Source organism: Tamandua tetradactyla, chromosome 2 (assembly GCF_023851605.1).
Source record: "Tamandua tetradactyla isolate mTamTet1 chromosome 2, mTamTet1.pri, whole genome shotgun sequence".
NCBI lineage: Eukaryota > Metazoa > Chordata > Mammalia > Pilosa > Myrmecophagidae > Tamandua > Tamandua tetradactyla.
The window spans coordinates 120,938,769-120,959,308 of NC_135328.1; the positions used below are offsets into that span (position 1 = coordinate 120,938,769).

General features: G+C 43.6%; 1 protein-coding gene across 8 annotated transcripts in view; it reads left to right on the top strand.

The window, feature by feature from the left end:
- Nucleotides 1–20,540, top strand: part of DAPK1 (death associated protein kinase 1) — a 219,637-nt gene that overhangs the window by 138,509 nt on the left and 60,588 nt on the right. For all 8 annotated transcript variants that reach the window (XM_077148666.1, XM_077148670.1, XM_077148664.1 and 5 more), the window contains 8 exons: nucleotides 11,003–11,141; nucleotides 12,421–12,550; nucleotides 12,708–12,756; nucleotides 12,841–12,867; nucleotides 13,414–13,566; nucleotides 13,936–13,981; nucleotides 15,983–16,072; nucleotides 18,618–18,710. In XM_077148666.1, the coding sequence (XP_077004781.1) occupies nucleotides 11,003–11,141; nucleotides 12,421–12,550; nucleotides 12,708–12,756; nucleotides 12,841–12,867; nucleotides 13,414–13,566; nucleotides 13,936–13,981; nucleotides 15,983–16,072; nucleotides 18,618–18,710 (727 nt within the window). The remainder of the gene's footprint in view (nucleotides 1–11,002; nucleotides 11,142–12,420; nucleotides 12,551–12,707; nucleotides 12,757–12,840; nucleotides 12,868–13,413; nucleotides 13,567–13,935; nucleotides 13,982–15,982; nucleotides 16,073–18,617; nucleotides 18,711–20,540) is intronic.

Sequence of the window (20,540 nt, forward strand, 5' to 3'; positions counted from 1 at the left end):
CAAACCCTTCCCCTTTCCTCCATGGCTGCTCTCAAGCATATCTAGACCCCTCTATGTTTATATGCAAGAGAAAGATTCAGAGAGAGGGGTGTTCTCTCTCTCAACTAGCCAGAGCCCATATTTCATCTCTAAGAACCAACCTCTTACCCAGAAATCTCCACCTCCAGGAATGTCCACCCATTTCGGGGAAAGCCCCACCCTTTAACCACAGGGGCTCGTTTGGCCGCATTCCATTGGTAATAAGACAAACACATCAGACTCCCTAAGCCTTGCATCTGGATAAGAGATACACACAGGTAGCTTCTAGGACTTTTCTCACTTTTGGAGGCCTCTGGCTAAGAGGAGCTAAGGCCAAGAATTGCAGCAAGAATTGCTCCTAAGTCATATTGTTATCCCCATTAATAATAATACTGAGCAGTAAGTATTAATGTCCCCATTCTACAAACAAAGAAACTGAGGCTGAGAATGTTACTTAACCTACCTGAAGTACAGGGCCCAGATTTAATTCTGGGACACCTGTCTCCAGTGCCTTTTAACCATTCTTTCCTTGAGGATTAAGGCTCCTGCTGTTTGCACAAACTCCCTGGTGAAAATGAAAGATCTCTGCCACTGTGAATTTTGAGTGCCAGGCAGTCTTTACCATGAGCATCCCCAGAACTCCTTTCAAGTTGTTATTTGAACTTGAGTTGGTGGCGAAAACAGAAAATGTATTTTCAGGTAGAGTTTGCATTTTGAATTCAAAGGAGGTAGGGCTAATTCAGAAGATGCATTAAGGCTAGGAAATCCTTTGATATTATTTATTTGGTCTGTGGAAGCGTAATATATAAGCACAGAACCTGTGTTCTCAATCCTCTGAATCTCTGTTTCCAACCTTAAATCACACCTGTTAACAAAAATGCAAAAAAGGAATTCTTGGCATGTTATTGTCCCCTTCTTATTCCCCAGTTGTAGTTTTGCATTCAGCAAAGCCCTCAGTTATCCAAGGAATGTAAATTGGAATGTGAGAGGTGAGATAGCTTCCCCTAGATTAACCAGAAAGCTTCCAACAGGTTGTGAGGACAATAGAGCATTGAGTTTTAATTTTTGGTTTAATTAGAGGCAAAACCAAGAGATGGTTGTGTACTTCACATCTTCGCATCACGTACACCAAAATAGTTACGTTTAAAGGGAGAATCATCTCAAAATGTTTGGGAAGCTACGTATGCCCTAAAGACAAGACCAGATATTACATTTCCTGCCCACATTATTATGACCTCTTCCTCCAAAAGCAAGGCTAACAGAAAACATCAGTGAATTCTAATCATGCTTCTACTCCTCTTCCCGAGTTGCTTTAGCCATCCCGTGATATTTTGTTTACAACTTGAGAGCAGTTGCTACCTCTACCCAACCATCATAAAATATACCTGTGGTAGTTATATTCAGTTGTCAACTTGGCCAGGTGAAGGCACCTAGTTTTGTTGCTGTGGACATAAGCCAATGGTACATGAACCTCAACTGTTACTGATTACATCTGCATTCAGGTAGGAGGCATGCCTGCTGCAGTGAATGATATTTGATTTAATTGGCTGGTGCTTAAATGAGAGAGCTCAATGTAGTACAGCCCAAGCAGCTCAGCACACCTCATCTCAGCACTAGCAGCTCAGCCCAGGCCTTTGGAGATGCAGAAAGGAATCACCCTGGGGAAAGTTGTTGGAACCCAGAGGCCTGGAGAGAAGACCAGCAGAGACCATCCTGTGCCTTCCCATGTAAGAAAGAACCTCAGATGAAAGTTAGCTGCCTTTCCTCTGAAGTGCTAACAAAATAAATCCCCTTTTATTAAAAGCCAGTCTGTCTCTAGCGTGTTGTATTCTGGCAGCTAGCAAACTGGAACAATGCCTTTAAGACGAAATAAGATTGAGAATTTCAGTTCGTCTCTCGTAGTTAATTTGACAGATCGTATTTTTCCAAAGATGGCTGTAACGTTACCTCCTGTCCTACACCTTCATCCAGGACCGTGTGCGTCCTCCCTGTCGAGAGGTGGAGGCTACATCCCCTTCCCTTCAAGTTGGATGGGCTAGTGACTCAGTTTTGATGCTATGTGACTTCTGAGGCTGCTTCTGCCTTCCCTGCGGAACCACTCCCTGGAGCCCTGGCCTGCCAGGCGAATGCTCCAGTTGCCTTGAGGACGCCATGTTGGGAGGAAAAGCCTGGTCCACTTGGAGCGCCCACGGGGAAATAGAAGGCTACTCGAAGAGAGACGCCCAGGCAGCCCCCAGCTCCCCAGTACCCCTGCAGCTTCAGTGTGAGCCACTGACAGACACCAAGCCAGAGCTGCCCAGTCAACTCTTCCTGAATTCCTGATCCATAAAAACTTTAAGACAGGGTATATACATAAGTGCGAGTTCTGTTTAAGGCTGCTAAATTCTGGGGAGATTTGTTACACAAAATATAGAAATAACTGAAATGGTTAGTATGCCCTCCGCTTTGAATTTGATACTTCCTTTTAATTTAAAAAAGGTGTCATAGTTGTGCCCCCCTTTCTGCTGTTAATCATGTGGAAAAAATGAAAAAAAAAAAAAAGAACTGGAAAATTCCAGAAAGTAAAACAGTAAATGTGTCATAAGTTTCTGGCTGCCCACCAAGTGAGTACAGGCTGTAACATAGTGAAGTCAACCAGCCCAGTACAGGCTCATCCTCCTTTGAGCCCATATCCATATCCCCCATGCAAAACTTCTTCAGTCTGCCTCTAGGGTTCTCACGGATTGCATTCATTGTAGTGCCATCATGTTGCCTTTGTTTAAGAAAGCCATTATTTGCTGTATTAATGTCCCCAAAGTTCAAGAGGAGTACTGCAGGTAGTTACTTTTAAGCCTAAGAAAGGCCATGAAGTGCTTCCCATTAGTGAAAAAGTAAAAATTCCCCATACAATCGAAAAACAAAGAAAAACATATGCAGCGATTGTCAGGTTGCAGGTCATATGGCAGAAATGAATCTTCGATTTGTGACACGATGAAGCATACAGACAAAATTCATGCTAGTTTTTCTGATGCTCTTCAAACTGCAAAAATAACTTCTGCAGTATGTGATGGGGCGCTTATATCGGTTGTCTCAGCCATCCACGGGGGGTCTTGACTCATATCCCCACATGATAGGACTTATATCTCACTCACTCCAATGTCCCTGGTTGGGTGGCTCTCCTCCAAGCAGTGACTCAGGCATCCGTACTCCTTTTACCTGTACTCAGCTGCCCTCTGACCTTCCTTGGCGTCTGCTGCTGGAACTTCCGTGTTCAGGAGGTTAAAGAGGAGAGAGAGGGAGTGAGTGGAGCATTATGTGGGATGTTTCTGGGGCCAGGTCTGAAAGTGGCGTGCATCGTTTTGTTCCATATTCCATTCTCTAGATTGAGTCTTGGATTCAAAGGAGCTAGAATAGACTACCTGAACAACCAGGTAAAGGTAAGTTTGGTGGGAATATTGCAGCAGCTCTGCCACAGATCCACAAATAGGATCATAAAATCTTTTTTTTAAAACTTTTTGTCATAAATTATAACATATATACAAAGCAAAGAAAGAAAAAAGCAATAGTTTCTAAAGCACTCTTCAACAATACAGGACAGATCCCAAAGTTTGTCTTGGGATACAATAATATCATCTCAGATTTTTCCTTCTAGCTGCTCCAGAACACTGGAGGCTAGAAGAAATAAATATTTTTTTTATCATCACAATCAACTTTCTTCTCTTTTTTTTGTGGAAAATAACGTATATACAAAAAAGCAATGAATTTCAAAGCACATTGCCACATTGGGTGTAGAACAGATTTCAGAGTTTGGTATGGGTTGCAATTGCACACTTTTAGGTTTTTACCTATAGCTACTCTAAAATACTGGAGACTAAAAGAAATATCAGTATAATGACTCAATACTCATACTCATTTGTTAGACCCTACCTTCTCTGTATAATTCCACCATCACCTTTGATCTTTCTCCCACTCTTTAGGGCTATTTGGGTTATGCCCATTCTAACTTGGATCATAGAATCTTAAAACTTCAGAGCTGGAAAAGATCCGACAGATGAGCTTTTCAGAATGTATGGTCCATCTGTGTCAGAATCACCAGAGGGACTTAAATGCGGATCCTTGAACCCCACTTGCTGAGTCAGAATCTAAGAAAGTCGAGCCTAGGAAATGACATTTTTAATAAGCTCCCTGAGTGATTAGAATGCACACTTGATTTTGTTGTTCAAATTTTTCATTTTATAGATAAGGAAGCTGAGGTCCACAGAGGTGATGTGACCTCCCTGCTTCCCCTTCAGTCACCCATAACTGAAAGCCAAATTGGAGTTGGGGTCCACTGCTGAGACCTGTGCATTCCTCTTGCCAGAACACCAGCCACCTCCCAGTCTTTGCATCCAGCTCAAGAGCTTGGGAAGGTGTCCCTGGGAGAACATATGTGTTTCTGAGTTGTTCCATTGGCCACCAATTCACCAACCCCCCGTCATCTCTAAATGGGGAGATCCATTCCTGCACTGAAGAATTGTAGCATTTCTCTTAAAAGAGGCTTCATTGTGAGCAGCTCTAATACAGAATCAAGTCCTGTAATTTATTTCTTGGGCAATTCTTAGCAAGAGTCAGGGACCTCAATTGTGTGTTTGTGTTGTTGTCTTCATGTTGCAAATGTTTTAATGATTATTGTTGAGAATTCATTCTGGAAATTTTTTACTTGAAACTGCAACAGATTAAATAAATGTTTATAATATTCAGAGAAAAGACAACCAAAAGTAAAACTTGCTCTAAGTGCTTGCACTTAGATCAGTGTTTTGTTTTTTTCCTAATATATCCTTATGTTTGAGTTGCACAAACACACTTAAGAATTTGATCTTTATAGAACAGCATTTAGAAAATAAAAGTATACTCCCATCTCAAAGAATTAAAAAGGTTGTGCATGACTATATTCCAAACAAAAGAGAGAATGCTAGAATATTAATATGCAGGCATCATTAAAAAGGAAAAGAAACAGATGTTCGCTAACTCTGTGTGTTTTAAGGAAGCAGGATTTTTGACCAGGTAGCTTACAAGCTGGCAAAATACAGATCAGTGATGGCAACTGTAGTGTGTGGAATATGGTGTTTTAATTTAGAAATTGCAATCCTGTAATAATTTCTCTTAAATTACTCTGATGGTGCACCTTGTTTATAAAGTCATGCCCTTGTATGTGTCCTAATTACAGTCTGTGTAGCTGAGGGAGGCATTGGTGGTGGTGGTTGGAAAGCATGGGGAAGAGAAGGAACTTTCATATTTTCCAGATCTCTTGGTGGAAAGCAAATGCTTATTAGCATGCATCTCATACAATTTCCATGATAATGTCTTAATTCAAAATACTCTGACTCAAAGATGCTCTGACTCAAAGACCTAATAAAGGTGGTTAAATTTGCTTTCTGAATTTCTGTACAGATTGCTCCTCTCTCTTCCATCAAGCTTCCTTAAGCAAAATCTAAAACTTAGAACAAAGAGTAAAAAGTACCAAGGTTTTGACTGATTTCCTGTTTTAACATTATTCTGTTGTTCGACAACAACTGTGAGCTTTTTGTTCTGGTTCTAGAAGCAGCATGCGTGAGTGTGTGCCTATGCAAAGAAATTCTTTAGCTCATGGTATGGGTCCGGTCGTGTTCTCCAGAAAGACACGCATAAGTCCTCACCCCCAGTCCCATGAAGGTGACACCATTGAAAATAGTATCTTTGAATATGTTGTTACTTAATATAAGGCCAAACTGGATCAGAGTGTGGCTATGACTGCTGTTCTGAGAAACAGAGGAAATCTGGATACAGCCATTAAGAGAAGGACAAGAGAGGGAGACAGCCCTGTGACAGAGGCTATCACAAGCCACAAGCCACAATCAGAACCTTACAAACTTCCAAGGAAGCACAGCTCTGCTGGACACCTTGATTTTAGATTTCCAGCCTACAGAACTGTATAAATCATTCAATTCTGTTGTTTAAGCCTAATAGTCTGTGGTACCTTGTTACTGCAGCGCTCAGAAACCAAGACAGGTCACTGTGTACCATCTGAAATTTTGAGGGCTGAACAGGGGACTAAATATCAAATGATGCTTCTTTTCAAAGCTCCCAAACCTTTGCTGAAATCGTTTACTTTCTGTTATTTTGATTAATGACTAGAAATGTTATAGGTTGAAGTTTATGGCCAAAGTATCTGTCCTCCCAGGAAAAATTGCGAATGTAGAGAAGAAGTTGGGGTAAAGGCTGGCTCAGTGAAATGGGGCTCCCTAACCTTCCTGATGGCTGCCAGGACAAGCCACAGCCTCAGTGTCATCATGAACTAGGTGAGATTTGAGCAGGGTCTTGCAAAAAGGGTAGATGTTGAAAGTTTGAGGACAAACTCATGCCTCCTCTTTCAGTTTTAATCACACACTGACGCTTTGCAGTCCTAACCTTGGCATCTGAGGACTTTGGGTTGTTCTAGCCCCATCCTGGGATCAGGAAGGCAAGCTTTCCATTGGTTGAGCCTAAACAGACCTGGCTTGAGATGGTGGATGTGCATGTCATTTATTGCTGCATCACAAACTACCCCAATTTAGTGCCTGGTGCAGGTTGGGTTCCCAGAGAAGCAGCCTCTAAGATGGAGAATAGCATGCAGGGTGCTTATTAAGAACTGCCTTTGGGGTCAAGCCTTGGAATGGAGGGGGAGGGAGCAGAATTGGGCAAAAGGAGAAGTCAAGCTGCCTTGCTCTCCATGAAGGCCTAATGACAGTCCCTGCTGACCCCACAGGGAGTTCTGAAGCCAGGATGACCCTTCACAGTTGTCCCAAGTTGGACTGAGACCACCTGACCCATAAGGGGTTGGCAAATTATGGCCCACAGGCTAAATCCAACTTGCTACCTGTTTATATAAATAGAGTTGTACTGGAGCACAGCCACATCCATTCATTTATGTACTGTCTGTGGCTACTTTGCAGCATTCCCATCCTGAGCAATCGTTGGATGTTCACCCCCTGGGCAAGACGGCTCTCTGCTGACTCTGCTCCCCAATGTGGGACAGCAAGTCCTTCATTGGAGGGTGTGCCAGTTTGAAACTGTTGTGTACCCTGGAAAAGCCATGTCCTTTAATCCTGTTTCAATATTGTTGGGCGGGATCTTTTTTATGATTTCCCTGGAGATGTGTCTCCACCCATTCAAGGTTGGGTTGCTAGCTGGAGCCTCGTAAGAGGGAACCATTTTTTAAAAAGCTACAGGGCCAACCAAGCCACCAGGAGACCCAGACATCTGCAGAAAGTAAATGCCTCACCCCCTCCAGGAAGCTATTTGAAACCAGCAGCCACAGTCCCCAGCAGACACCAGCCCCTTGCCTTCCCAGCTGACAGAGAAATCCTGAATATCATTGGCCCTTTCTTAAGTCAAGGTATCTTCCCTGGATGCCTTAGTTTGGACATTTTTATAACCTTAGAACTGTAAACTTGCAACTTAATAAATTTCCCCTTTTAAAAGCCATACCATGTCTGATATATTGCATTCCAGGAACTTTAGCAAACCGAAATGGAGGGGAACATGGGGAGTACCCACCCCGTCCCCCTGCAGTGGCTTAGAACAACCATTTTCCTGTGCTCACAGTTTGGTGTGTCAGGAATTGTCTGAGGACCCAGTGGATGACGATCTATCTCTGACCTCTGTAGCAGGGGCTGGAGTGGTGGGTCCCATGCTCTTGCTGTCCTGTCTGCTGCCCAGTGCTCCTCACTCTCTTTCTCTCTCCCTGGAGCACGGGGGAGCAGTGTAGCTGCATTGCTTGCAGGATGATTGGCTTCCGAGAAGCAGGAAGTCGAAGGCACCGGGTCGGTTTGGAACTATACCTGGATACTGCTCGGTGTCACTTCTGCCCTGTCCCAGTGGTCCTGGGACCTGCCCAGACCCGAGGGGCTCTGCTCCTGATGGGGAGGGGCAGGACCACATGGCCTGGAGCCTGTGGGCAGGAGATCCTGTTATAACCCTCTATGGAAATGTGGAATGCCGGCGTCTGCCAGCTTTCAGGAGCAGTTTTGTGCTCATCTCTTCCCAACCCCAGGTGGTCTGCCACCGCTTTGGTATCCTGAAGCTGACCTTGGTGGGAGCTCTACAAGCCTACAAGTCAGGGCTTTCCTCTCCCACCACACCGCGCCCCCCACCCCCCGCCATGGAACCCATTACTTCCGTTTACCAGCACACCACAGCTGCTAAGGGGGGCATTTTAGTTTGAAACCAGAGAGGAGGAAAGACAGTGGCATTTACGAGCACCAAGGGCCTTTCCAACACCGGGAGGTATGATTACACCCCCCCCCTTTTTTTTTAGCCCCTTATTTTTTAGACGAGGAATCCTAACCCCAGCGACCCTGGAAGGCAGGGGTGGGGATTTGAACCCAGGCCTCCTTTCCCTCTGCCACCCTACCTCACAGAGCCTGGGGGCTGGGTGCAGTGGGGGGAATAAAACAGACCACTTTCCCACGGACCCAAGGAGAGAGGGAGGGAGGGAAGGTCAGCCAGAGAGCAGGGGCTCAGCGGCCCAGACTCAGGGGGGCAGGCAGCATGCAGACACGCTGTGACCACAGGCGAGCCTGAAAAGGGCCCTTCGGGGCCTCGGGCCACATTTTGTTGGGGAACTGAAAGCTTGACCCCAACTCTAGGCTGCCAAATCCTCCCCCTTCCTCCTTTCCTTCCACCTTCTCCTCCCCCCCATCTCCTTCCTCCTCCTCCCTCTTTCTCTTTCCTCCTCCTCCCCTCTCCTTCCCAGTCCTCCCGTCTCCTTCCCCCTCCTCCCTTCTCCTTCCACCCATCCCCCCCTCCTCCTCCTCCCCTTCTTCCCCCTCCTCCCACCCCTTCTTCCCCCTCCTCCCACCCCTTCTTCCCCTTCCTCCCACCCCTTCCTCCTCCCCCTTCTCTTTCCACCTCTTCTTTCCCCTTATCCTCCCCCCTTCCCCTCCCCCTTCCCCTCCCCCCTCCTCCCACCTCCTCCTCCCCCTCCTTTTCCACCTCCTCCTCTTTTTGCTGAGTGCAGTAGTTAAGTGAGGGTTTGAAGACTGCAAGGAAGGAAGCAGTGTGTTCTATGGGAAAGATAGTTTCTTCCTTTTAAACAGCACCCCTTCGCCCTCACTGAACCTCAGCTACCTGCGACACTGACTGGGGCCTCACATTTATTTATTATCTTTAACCCTTACGCGAGTAGGTCTTATTCCCATTGGATGAAGAAAAAAAAAACATGAGGCTTATAGGGAAGTAACTCTCCCCACTCCCAGGGCCAGCATGATGCAGACTTAGGATCTCCCCCGCCCCCCCAGGTGGGCCCAAACCCAAAGCGAGTAATTGAAGAGGCACCAGAGCCCCTGCAGGAGCAGAGGTATGATAGGGCGTCTTTCCTGGGGCGGGTCAGTTCACAGAGTCCCATGTTTTGTGTTTTCTTTTAACAGTTCCTTACCCCCCATCTTTGGTTTTAGGTGGAATAAGAAGACACAAAAGCCAGAAGAAGGAGGGCTTGTGCAGTTGAGTTGGGGGACTGGTGAATGCAGGGGCCAAGGGATCCATGGAGAGGAGAGGGCAGGACAGACTGACGGCCTGTGGGCAGGAGAGCTGGACCTACAGGCTGTGCCACCAGTGTGGGGCTCTGAGGCGTCCTCCAGGGGGCAGGTCCACCTCCCACCCCCCCACCCCCGCCCCCTGAATCCCAGAGTCCCTGTGCTTCAGCCAGGGCGCCAGGGGAGGGAGAGTCACCCCGCCCTGAAATTCACCATCAGAGGGAGGCCTTGGGGCTGGAGCAGGGAACTTGAACTTTGCGGGATGCGTGTTGAAAATGCTGAGGTCCTGTGCTCCTCGCACTTGGAAAATCTCATCTAGCCAATTGGAAGTGAGGCCTAGAATCCACATTTTAAGAAGTGCCCCAAGCGATTCGGTGGCCGTGGGACTCTGAACTGCAGGAACAAAACCTTGACTTGGAAGCAAGGGGCAGAACCCGGAACTCTGATTTTTTGTTTGTTTTAAGAAAAGCGCTTTTGTGGCGTTACTGTTGAATCTTGTGAGCGCCGGTTTCCTTACTCAGGGTGGATGGAAATGCAGTAGGTATCCCGTTTGGGGGGCTGTCTTGTTTATGGAGCCGAAAGAAAGATAATGAATGCAGCAGTTATGTGCATAATTGCACTTAATTATTGTGTTGTGGAAGTATGGTTCAACTTGATAATAACTTATAAAAACTCTTATTAAAAGTTCCCTGTTATTTGCCGTTATTCACCACCGTGAGTTTTCTAGGGGAGTCAGTGCATTCATCTGCTGATTTGAAAAAAAAACAAACTTTTGAGCACTTGTTAGGAACCTGGCATTGAGCGCAGAGTTAGGTTAAGGTGCAGCAGGGGGCTGCATTTGTAGCCTGCATTTGTAGTAATTCCAGTCTGACGAGGGAGGCAACAAATAAATCCTTAAGTAATCATGTGCATTTCAATAATTAAAGGCATTTGTTAGATTCATGACTCAGTGTGACTTTTATGAATTTCTACATATTTATATATAAGCAAATGCAGAATGAAACAGAAAAGAAATCCTTGTCAGACCTTGTATTATGATTTTTGGTTTAAATAGATTAATATACAGATTACAGACTTCCCAGGTACTCTCCAGCTGAGATGGGAAGATATTGTTTATAAATCATATCGTTGGTTGGCTTGTCATTTTTTTCCCCTTCATCAGTGAGTCACCTCTAAATGGGTTTAATTAAAATGTCTGGAAGATTCATTGATTTGCTTTTTTCGCCTCACCATGCCTCTGCTCCTTTCACTTGTTTGTGAACATAGCACTTTAGGAAAATGATATCCGAGTGCATTCGAGTACGAATGTATCTTGATGCAGAATTTTCATCCAAGGGTGGACTGCCTTCATGCCAGCAGTTCCAGCATGGCTTTATGCTATTTTCTTGCCAAAAATTCTATGTTCAAGCAATCTATGAGAGAACAAATCAGTCTGAAGCAATTGTCGTCAGTAACCTTTCCTTCCTGGTTCTCAGTGTTGCAGGTGGTGAGCTGTTTGACTTTTTAGCAGAAAAGGAATCTTTGACTGAAGAGGAGGCTACTGAATTTCTCAAACAAATTCTGAATGGTGTTTATTACCTGCATTCCCTTCAGATTGCCCACTTCGATCTTAAGGTATGTCGCTGAGTGTAAGCCAGGCAGATGCTTACACAAACCACAGCATTGTTTGTTCACCAAGAAAAACTGAGGCGTTAAAGAAACATCTGAAAAAGGTATATATTTTTTCCCTGTATGGAATCAACAAACAGAATTATCAGTATAAATCAACAACCATATTATATGTGCCTATTATTGTAGGGCTTCCAGATCTTTTCATGGGCTTGAGGTGTAATGATTGCATTCTGGAATCCTCGGTGGAAAAATCAAAGGTTCTTATCAGTCAGGTCTCTAGACAAGCTGGCTGCTCTTGATTACTGGGACATTTCATTTGGAGTAACCATAAGCTGACATAGTTTCCATCCCCCCTGTCGCTCCTGGACACGGAAAATGGAAGGTGTCTCAAGCTGTGCTCTTCTCCTGATGTAGAGGCTTATGGACCCTGCCCTGTCACCAGCAATCACTCAAACTAAACTCTGAGATTGGCTAATTGGGGTCTTTACCTGCCTGGCAGCAAGGCGTTACAGGAGATGAGAAGGCACATGCGTCCTACTGCCAACAGTCAAAAGAATTTATGGTCTCTGGAAAAGAAAGACATAAACACGTCAAACAGCAATTGCCGATGCAAGGTGATGGTTCAAGCAGTGAGAAGAGATATCCCAGAGCAGGGTGTGATTAATTGCCAAATAAATGATTCAGATAATTGATGATGCGTTACGATTTTAAAAGAGCCAGGGTTATCTCTGTACTTACTGTAGCAGCGTTATCAATACCTGTCTGTATCCCCTCAGCTAATAAAGACCCAAAGAGCTGCTTGCTGCAGACACCTGCAGCTCTCTGTCTGAAAGCATTTAACTGTTCAGGAGAGCTAGAAATGCCAAAAGTACCTGCCACTCAAAGCTCTCGACAATGGAGAATGGGGAGATGCTGGGTAAATACCCCAACTGCCTCATGCTCCATTGGGAATAACTCAGTGTTTTGCTTTCTCCCAAGTTTCTGAGCAGGGTTGAGCTCCAGCCCACCCACACCTTAATAAGATGCCTTCCATCAACTGCTTTGCTCCTTTTCCTGTCCCCTTATTCCCCTGCCAGTGTCTCCTGGCTCACCTCCCACATAGTCCACTTGTACTGAAGCCATGCTTCTGGGAAAACCTAAACCAAAATATTTATCTTTCCCGGTGATCTCTTTCAACTATCCCCCCCCCCCTTTTTTTGTTGTAGGGGAGGGAAAAATCTTCTACCATTCATGTCCTCAGCAAAGCATATCATATATTTTTCTTTCTTTCTATTTTATTAAGCCTGAGAACATAATGCTTCTGGATAGAAATGTCCCCAAACCTCGTATCAAGATCATTGACTTTGGCTTGGCCCATAAAATCGACTTTGGAAATGAATTCAAGAACATATTTGGGACACCGGAGTTTGTTGGTAAGCATTTTCATTCCTGTGGTCATTTATTTCTCATAAATGTTTTGCTAGCAAAATTCCGTCTGCTAAAGGATCGGTTTCCCTGGTTTGTACGTGAAGATAGAACCCTGTTGGTTCACTTCCTTCCTGGACTAAATGTGGGTTTATTTCCTCTTAGCTCCTGAGATAGTCAACTATGAGCCCCTCGGTCTTCAAGTGGACATGTGGTAAGGAGCTTGTGGTGGGCGCGTCTACCTTTCCGCTTTATTTTACATTCTTCTGACACGTTGTTTTGTTGTTTTTGTATCTAGGAGTATCGGGGTAATAACCTACATTCTGTAAGTACCACAACCCACACATCATCTTCTTTCCCTTTTCCTTTGAGACCATATGTTTTATTAACCATTAAATGTGTCATATTGATCTCCCCAGCTTATGCATGCCTTTTTATGTAAGCATATTCATTTTATACCCCCAGAACACATTTAGTTTATACTAATTAACGCGTTTTTTTCTCTCATTCTAAATGAGTCATCGGAAACTGTAGTATAATTGCTAAAAGAAAGCATGGCTGTCCATCACAGCAGGCAAAAGAGAAAAAGGACATTTTTTTTTCTTTTAACTACTAGACACCATTCCAAATTTACTTTGTTAATGAATTCTTTGCATTAAGCTAAAGCTTTTGTTCGTGACACTTAAGTGTCCTATAAAATGTAATTGAATTCTAAAGTGAGACTGCCCAACCAGATTATCATCTTATTCTCTGTTCCCTTTTCCAGCTATTCTGGGAACAGAATGGCCGCACAGGAGATAATTATAAATGTTCTGTACCTCACTCTTTTTTTTTTTTTTTTATCGTATATCCTTCACTCTTTTTATAACAGCCTAAGTGGGGCCTCCCCATTTCTTGGCGACACAAAGCAAGAAACGTTAGCAAACGTATCCGCTGTCAACTACGCATTTGAGGAGGAATATTTCAGTAACACCAGCGCCCTTGCCAAAGATTTCATAAGAAGACTTCTGGTCAAGGATCCAAAGTGAGTGTCCTTTCTTCCTTAAAGGGCCTCTGGCTGTGGCCTCGGCTAGCCTTGTGTCAGCACCTGTCCCGTGCAGGTGACTGCGATTATCAGCAGATTCCGGTGGCTTCCACCTGGACAAGGGACGCATGCCGTGTAAAACCTTATGAAAGTCCCCCTCCTTTCTACCCACTCACTCAACCCCTGCAGGTTCAATGAAGTCATCACAGGAAGCCCCATGTTATTTTCAGCTTTCTTCCGTGAAGCGGGCCCCAGACTGCTTTTTCCACATTCTCTGCTTGGTAGCCTCGGCCAGCACGGGAATGCCCTTAGGGCTTGTTGCTGTGGTCACAGCAATTTTTCATTTTCTCCCCCCCACTCCCCCTGCAGGAAGAGAATGACGATCCAAGATAGTTTGCAACATCCCTGGATCAAGGTCAGTTGCCTGTTGCATGGCTGTTTTAAATCAATTTCCACATGAGTGGCTTGGGAATCAGAAGGTGTCCTGGCGTTCATTTGTCTGAGGGTGTTACTAGTTCCTGGTGGGTTTTAACAGCAGGCCCCGTCTGGAGTACAGTTACGCCTTCCGCATCGTGACTTTCCCCATTGCGGTTTTGCTATGTCGCGGGTCGCCATAAGAAATTCAGTAGGAGTTTTGGGGGGAGTTTTGCGGAAGCTGCAGATGACACGCAAAGGCCAGCAGACAATGCACAACGGCTGGAAACGTGCGGGATTGTTATTAAAAAGGCCTTCCCGTAGACTCTGGCATCTGACGAAAACCTAGATCCTTTATGAGTCCCTAAAGGAAAAGGAAGGTAAAGGGTCTACCCCTACGGATGTTCAGGCCAGCAAAGGCTGGTTTGAAATTTTTACTAAAAGATTTAACTTACACAATGTGAAAGTAACCGGAAAGGCAGCGTCTGCTCATCAGAAGGTGGGTAAGGGGTTCCTTGAAACCCTGGGGAAAAAAATGTATATAGCTTTTCCAGATCGCAGGGGTACCCGTACTCCCTGGCCCCGTGATGTGGAAGGAATAACTGTATTGTATTTGCTATATGGTTCTCTGTATTTTAAGAGAAGCTGACAGATTAGAGTGCTTCTTAACAATAACTGAAATTGGGAGGAGTAATTGAGGAGCAGGAATTATAAACTAAAGGCCTGATGGTCAAGTCCAGTCAATAGCCACATTTGTTTTGACCTGTGAGCTGGTCAAACTTGGGCCAAACTTTGCCTTGAAAATTTTTAATTAATTTCTAGCATTTAAATATCACCTCAAAATCTGGATTCCTAGCCTCTCTTAAAAAATCTGAAGGTCTACCTACACTGAAGCCTCATTCCCCATGACCACAAGAAACTCAGCTCAGCGGCCCTTGCTTACTAAGGCGTGCAGCCGCCCCTCGTATATTATACATTTACGTGACCTGTCTGACCCCGTTTGCATTTGAACTGAAGAAACTGAGGGTGTTTCAGCCTAGCATAGAAAAGACTGAGGACAGGGAACGTGACAGTTACCGAATAAAGTGGTGGAACTGATACGTGGAAACTGTAGAGTCAAGTATGGCCACTGGGGAGCTTTTGGACTGGGCCATTCCCAGCAAGTGCTTGAGCTCTCCTAGAAGGCAGCGGTGTCTTTCTTGCAGAAATTAAACCCAGTAGCTAAACGGCCCCTGGCAAAACGTACTGTGAAAGAGATTCTAGTACTGGAGGATGGGCAGAATTTGCTAACCTATGAGGGCCTTCAAAGCTGTAAATTACTTGGTTTTTATCCAAGTTAAAATGCCTTGGAACATGGCCTCACAATTAATCTTGTCATTCTCAAACTATCAAGGTTGAATGTTATACTTCTGCTTAGCTCCAAGGTCTTACTTTTTACTTTTTCTGAAGTTCAGTCTTTATGGATTATATCAAACCCTCAGCCTTGACACTTTTTTTTTTTAACTTTTTCTTATTGTATGATATTTTCTTATTGTATAAATTGTATAATATTTTCTTATATGTATATAACGTATATACAAAGCAAAGAAAGATAAAACTACTAATTTTCAAAGCACTCTTCAACAAGTAGTTACAGGACAGATTCAGAATTTGTCGTGGGCTAACATACGATCCTTTTAGATTTTTCCTTCTAGCTGCTCTAGAACATTGGAGGCTAGAAGGAATATATATGTTTTTATCATCACTTTTTTCTCTTTTTTGTGAAAAATAACAAATACACAAAAAGCAACAAATTTCACATTTCAAAGCACAGCACTCAGCCTTGAGACTTTTAACCTTCTAAGGCTGAGTAGGCTCCTGAATCTTGGAGCGTTACAATATTTTAGCAGGGATAAATGTGTGTGAGCACATTGAATAATGAGAAGTTTCAAAAAGTTGTCATGTAACATATTTCCATGGTTTGGGAGCTCTAATTTTTTCCCCCTTTGCACTTGCATTTTAGCCTAAAGATACACAACAAGCGCTTAGTAGAAAAGCATCGGCAGTAAACATGGAGAAGTTCAAGAAATTCGCAGCCCGCAAAAAATGGAAAGTAAGATGATTTGACTTGGAAGGATTACTAAATTTGGTTTCCTCTGCAGAGGTTCTTTCTGTTCAAAGCTCATTTCTTTTGATAATGGCAATGTGGGAAATGCATCCATTTTTTTTTTATTTAGTCTGTAGTCTTCTGCACCATTACCCTATTTTCAAAGGCAGACGAAAACAATATTTCGGTCTTATTTAATTCATATTTTCAAATTTAAAAATAAAACCATTCCAAATGCAAATTTTAAATTCACATTAACATTACAGCAAAGTCACTTCTAAATGCAGCAAGTCATATTTTAAGTAAATTTGCAGTAAGCAGCATGGCTTTATATTTATACCAGAACTTGCATAAAGGGTTCCCTGAATCCAGCCTTTGGGGTGGGGAGTGGGGTGAAGTCTCCACCATGTGCAGTGCCATCTCTTCTACTTCCTCCACCTGGTTGATCTCTGAAGAGACTCTTCGGGATGTGTCTCCAAGGGCAGGTACTCCATCCCTGAACAAATCAAAATTCAGGGGTAAGAAGGGGGCAGGATGGTTTCCTGTGCTCAGGATCACATCAAACTCAGGGGAAGCAGGCACCTGCCACATCTCTCTAGCCTGCAGCCAGAAACACACTCATTTTCACACTTATCATGTTTGGGGTGCCATGAGAGGGACAAGGGGGACCCACCGCACTGGCTGACATCTGGCTTGCATCTCAGTCTCCCAAGAAACCTTTAAACATCAGGCTTAAAATGGAGTGTCAATGTCCAGAAAGTTATATGCACACACATACATACACATCCTTTACGTGTTGCTTCTGCCTTTGAAAGTCATTTCAAAGCTATTTGTCCTGTAGACTAAGGAAGCCCCCTGTCAAGAGTGGAGCTTTTTGTTGCTTTTTCTGAATTGATGCAGATGTTCCTTAGGAAATGCTCATGATGATGAATATGCAACTATGTGATGATAGTGTGAGCTGTCGATTATATAACAAGAACAGAACAATCATATGATAAGAATGTTTGTGTTTGTGTGTGGTTATGTATCATAAATAAAAAATAAATAAATCTTTTAAAAAACGAAAGGGAGAGGTAAGGGGTATGGTATATATGAATTTTTTTCCGTTGTCTTTTTATTTCTTTTTCTGAATTGATGCAAATGTTCTAAGAAATGACCATGATGATGAATATGCAACTATGTGATATTGTGAATTACTGATTATATATGTAGAACGGAATGATCATATGTTAAGAATGTTTGTGTTTTCTTTGCTGTCATATTTTTTTTTTAAAATTTAAATTAAAAAAATAAAGCATAGGAATGTAAAAAAAAAAAAAAACAGTGGAGCTAAGAGCTGAGCTAAGCTTCCAGGGGTCACAGGTGGCCGGTCAAGATCATAGTGAAGCCTTTAGTCACTTATTGTGATAGTATAAACAGGAGGTTAACCTGGAGGAAAAGCACCTGCTCCTTCGGGTTCAATTAGATCAACACTACTGGGCCAGCCCTGAACCAAAGGGCCAGGGACTGGGAGGGGAGGGGATAGAAGTGGAGAACTACTGAATACTGAGTCAGAGTGGACAAAAGTGGCTTCATTTCACACACATACAAGAGGGTGCAAGAGTAGCCTAATGATAGACTTCTCGCCTGCCATGCGGGAGACATGGGTTCGATTGCCACTCCATGCACTTCCCAAAAAATAAATAAGCAGAACAAACAAACAAACAGAAATTCAACAAATGGTGCTGCAATAACGGGACACTCACATGGAAAAAAAAAAATGAAATGTGACCCTGCCATACAGCATACAAAAAAAATGAATAAATAAAAGATCGCACACAAACACACATACCCTTAAGCAAGTGTCAGCAGAAGAGGGGAGGCCTGGGGATAGGAGAACGAGACCAGCCTGCTGGGCCTGAGTCCTTAATGCACAGCCCTCTAGAATCTGCAGTACACCAACTGTGCAGCAGGCTGTGTGGGGAGGGCAGCTTTGCTCCTGGGGCCTACCAGGAAAAACTTTTGTAATTGCCTGAAAAATCACACATAGGTGTTTGGTCAGCAGCTGGACTCCTCACCCCCCACCTGTTGCTTTCCACCAACTGTGTGTGGTTTGATGACCACATTATCTACCATTCCTCACTTACTTCTTAGTCATTCATGGACTCAGAGGACACAGGGCAAGGCCCCAGTATCTCATCACGGGGAGATGTTCAAAGGGTATTGAGGGTTAGATGTCATGATCCCAAGAGTAAAAAACAAAATAACGGGAGAGACGGGATGCAGGATCTCCAGTTCTGTCGTTTGATCATGAGTCAAACAAATTCCTCTCCGTCTTGATGTCTTGATTTCTAAACCCTATGGAATTATTGGTTAAGCAAATATGATGCAACTTGTAGGATCACCCACCCCTAAAGAACATGTGCCATCAGCACTGTGGGTTTTCATTAGAAAATCCAATCTTGAAGACTTTGTCACTGGTGTTACTTGAGTATTGTTATATAAGTTCTCTCTCCTCCTTCCCCTACCCTTTTTCTTCCTCTGTGTGTGTGTGTTTTTTTTTCTTTTTAAGCAATCCGTTCGCTTGATATCACTGTGCCAAAGATTATCCAGGTCGTTTTTGTCCAGAAGTAACATGAGTGTGGCCAGAAGTGATGATACTTTGGTAAGCAAACCTGTTTGCCCTGGCGTGGTTCCTGCTTAGCACTGTGTAGTTAGGGTGTTTACTTGTTCTATTTGTCCAACAACCCAGAAAACCTTAAGTCATGGACATGTCAGGTTTGATCTTACCCCTCTTGAGGTGGTATGGGGAGAGGGGCTGATTGGAAGTACCCTATTGCATCTTTCTTCCTTTATTCTCTTTGTTTTCGTAGGCACTATACCCACTCCCATCCCACCTCCACTAACACTGTCCCCACCCCCCCCACTTTGATGAAAGACAGACTAGTTGGTAGAAGAGGAAAAAGCATATTCTTAATTTGCATGAACTAAAACTAAAAAAAAAAGCCTTCTGTTGCCACAGACATAGGAGAATGTTGGACCGTAGTAGAAAAGGGTTGTAGATATGTCCTGTGCCGCCTGCCCCCATCATCCATGTCCCTACCCCACCTTCCCTCTGCCACCGCATTCCCCAGAAAATCTGGGAAAAAGCAGTGCTACTTGCTGACCAATCTTGTGGTAGACCAGAAGGCTAAACCCACTTGCTTTGTTGATACTGTATTAACTGTCAAAGCCCCTTAAGACCCAACCCACAGTTGCTTTTCCCTCATCCAACCTGAAACCTGATCATAGATTAACCCTTCAGATATCTGTATGCATCTGAATTCAACAAGACTTTCTCTTGACAGTCAAAAAAAAAAAACAAAAAAAACGGGGCTTTGTTCACTCTGAACTTAAAGGGGACTCCAGAAAAGATAGAAAAAGCAGTTCTGTGGGAACCACCCTGCTTCCTGTAATTGAATAGTCAGGTATTTCCTACATGGAATCCAGGGATCCAAGGGCAAAGGCAGGGATCACACGTCAGCAGACACTAGCTCCCTCGCCACCCAAATTCAGTGGCTCTTTCGAGGCTCCAGATCTAGCTTTTTAGAGTAAAAAGAGATAGGAAGCACTGGCAAAAGAAGTGGGAGAGTAGCGAGGTGGCAAGAGGAGGAAGGCTTAGTCTGAGAATCGGTGGGGCCAGGGAAAAGATAAAAATGATTCCTCTAAGTAAGAGCATGAGAATGTTTAAGATTGTAAATGAAAATCAACGTGAATAATCAATTGGGAGAAAAATATATGTGTCATAATGAAAAGTACAGTGTGTGCCAGGGTCTTTGTGGGAGAGAACCCAGGGCCCTTTACGATCTCAATATCATGCTAATCACTGCTCCTTCAATAACAGCCTTCTTTTCTTTGTTCCATTCTCCCCATTTCTCTTGATTGTTCACTTGCATGTACGTGGCTTTTAGTTATTAACTTGTATTGTAATAAAAAGCATTACCAATGGCATTCTGAAATATGTATTTTCAGATCTTATGAACTTTGTTTGTATTCACATATGCAGAGAAGAGAAAGCACGGTTTAGAGAAGTCCTTTCTCTGTTCTGCCACCCACAAGCAGAGCTTCAATCTCTGTAGATACACTCTACCAGGTTTGAAATTTCCATAGTCATAACACTAAAAATCCAAAAATACTGTTTTGGGATTTTTCTCGCTTATTCTGTAGTCTAAATGTAGCATATTTAGGAAATATCAAAGGAATTTTGACAACATGGTAATGATTTAACAAACTCATTCAATAGTCTCTAGTTATTTTCTCCTTATAATTAGAAATACATCCGTTTTCCTTCTTGCCCTGATTTTTACTTTTCTTGCTTTTTTGGGCCCAGCTTTAAAAATAATTGTAAGTAGCTTTCAGAGAATTTTTCTGTGTTGTTCTATACCTAGAGAAGAAAAACCTCAAAGTGATTGAAAACTGACAATCCTGTAGTTGGAAAAATTGCAAATTTAGAATA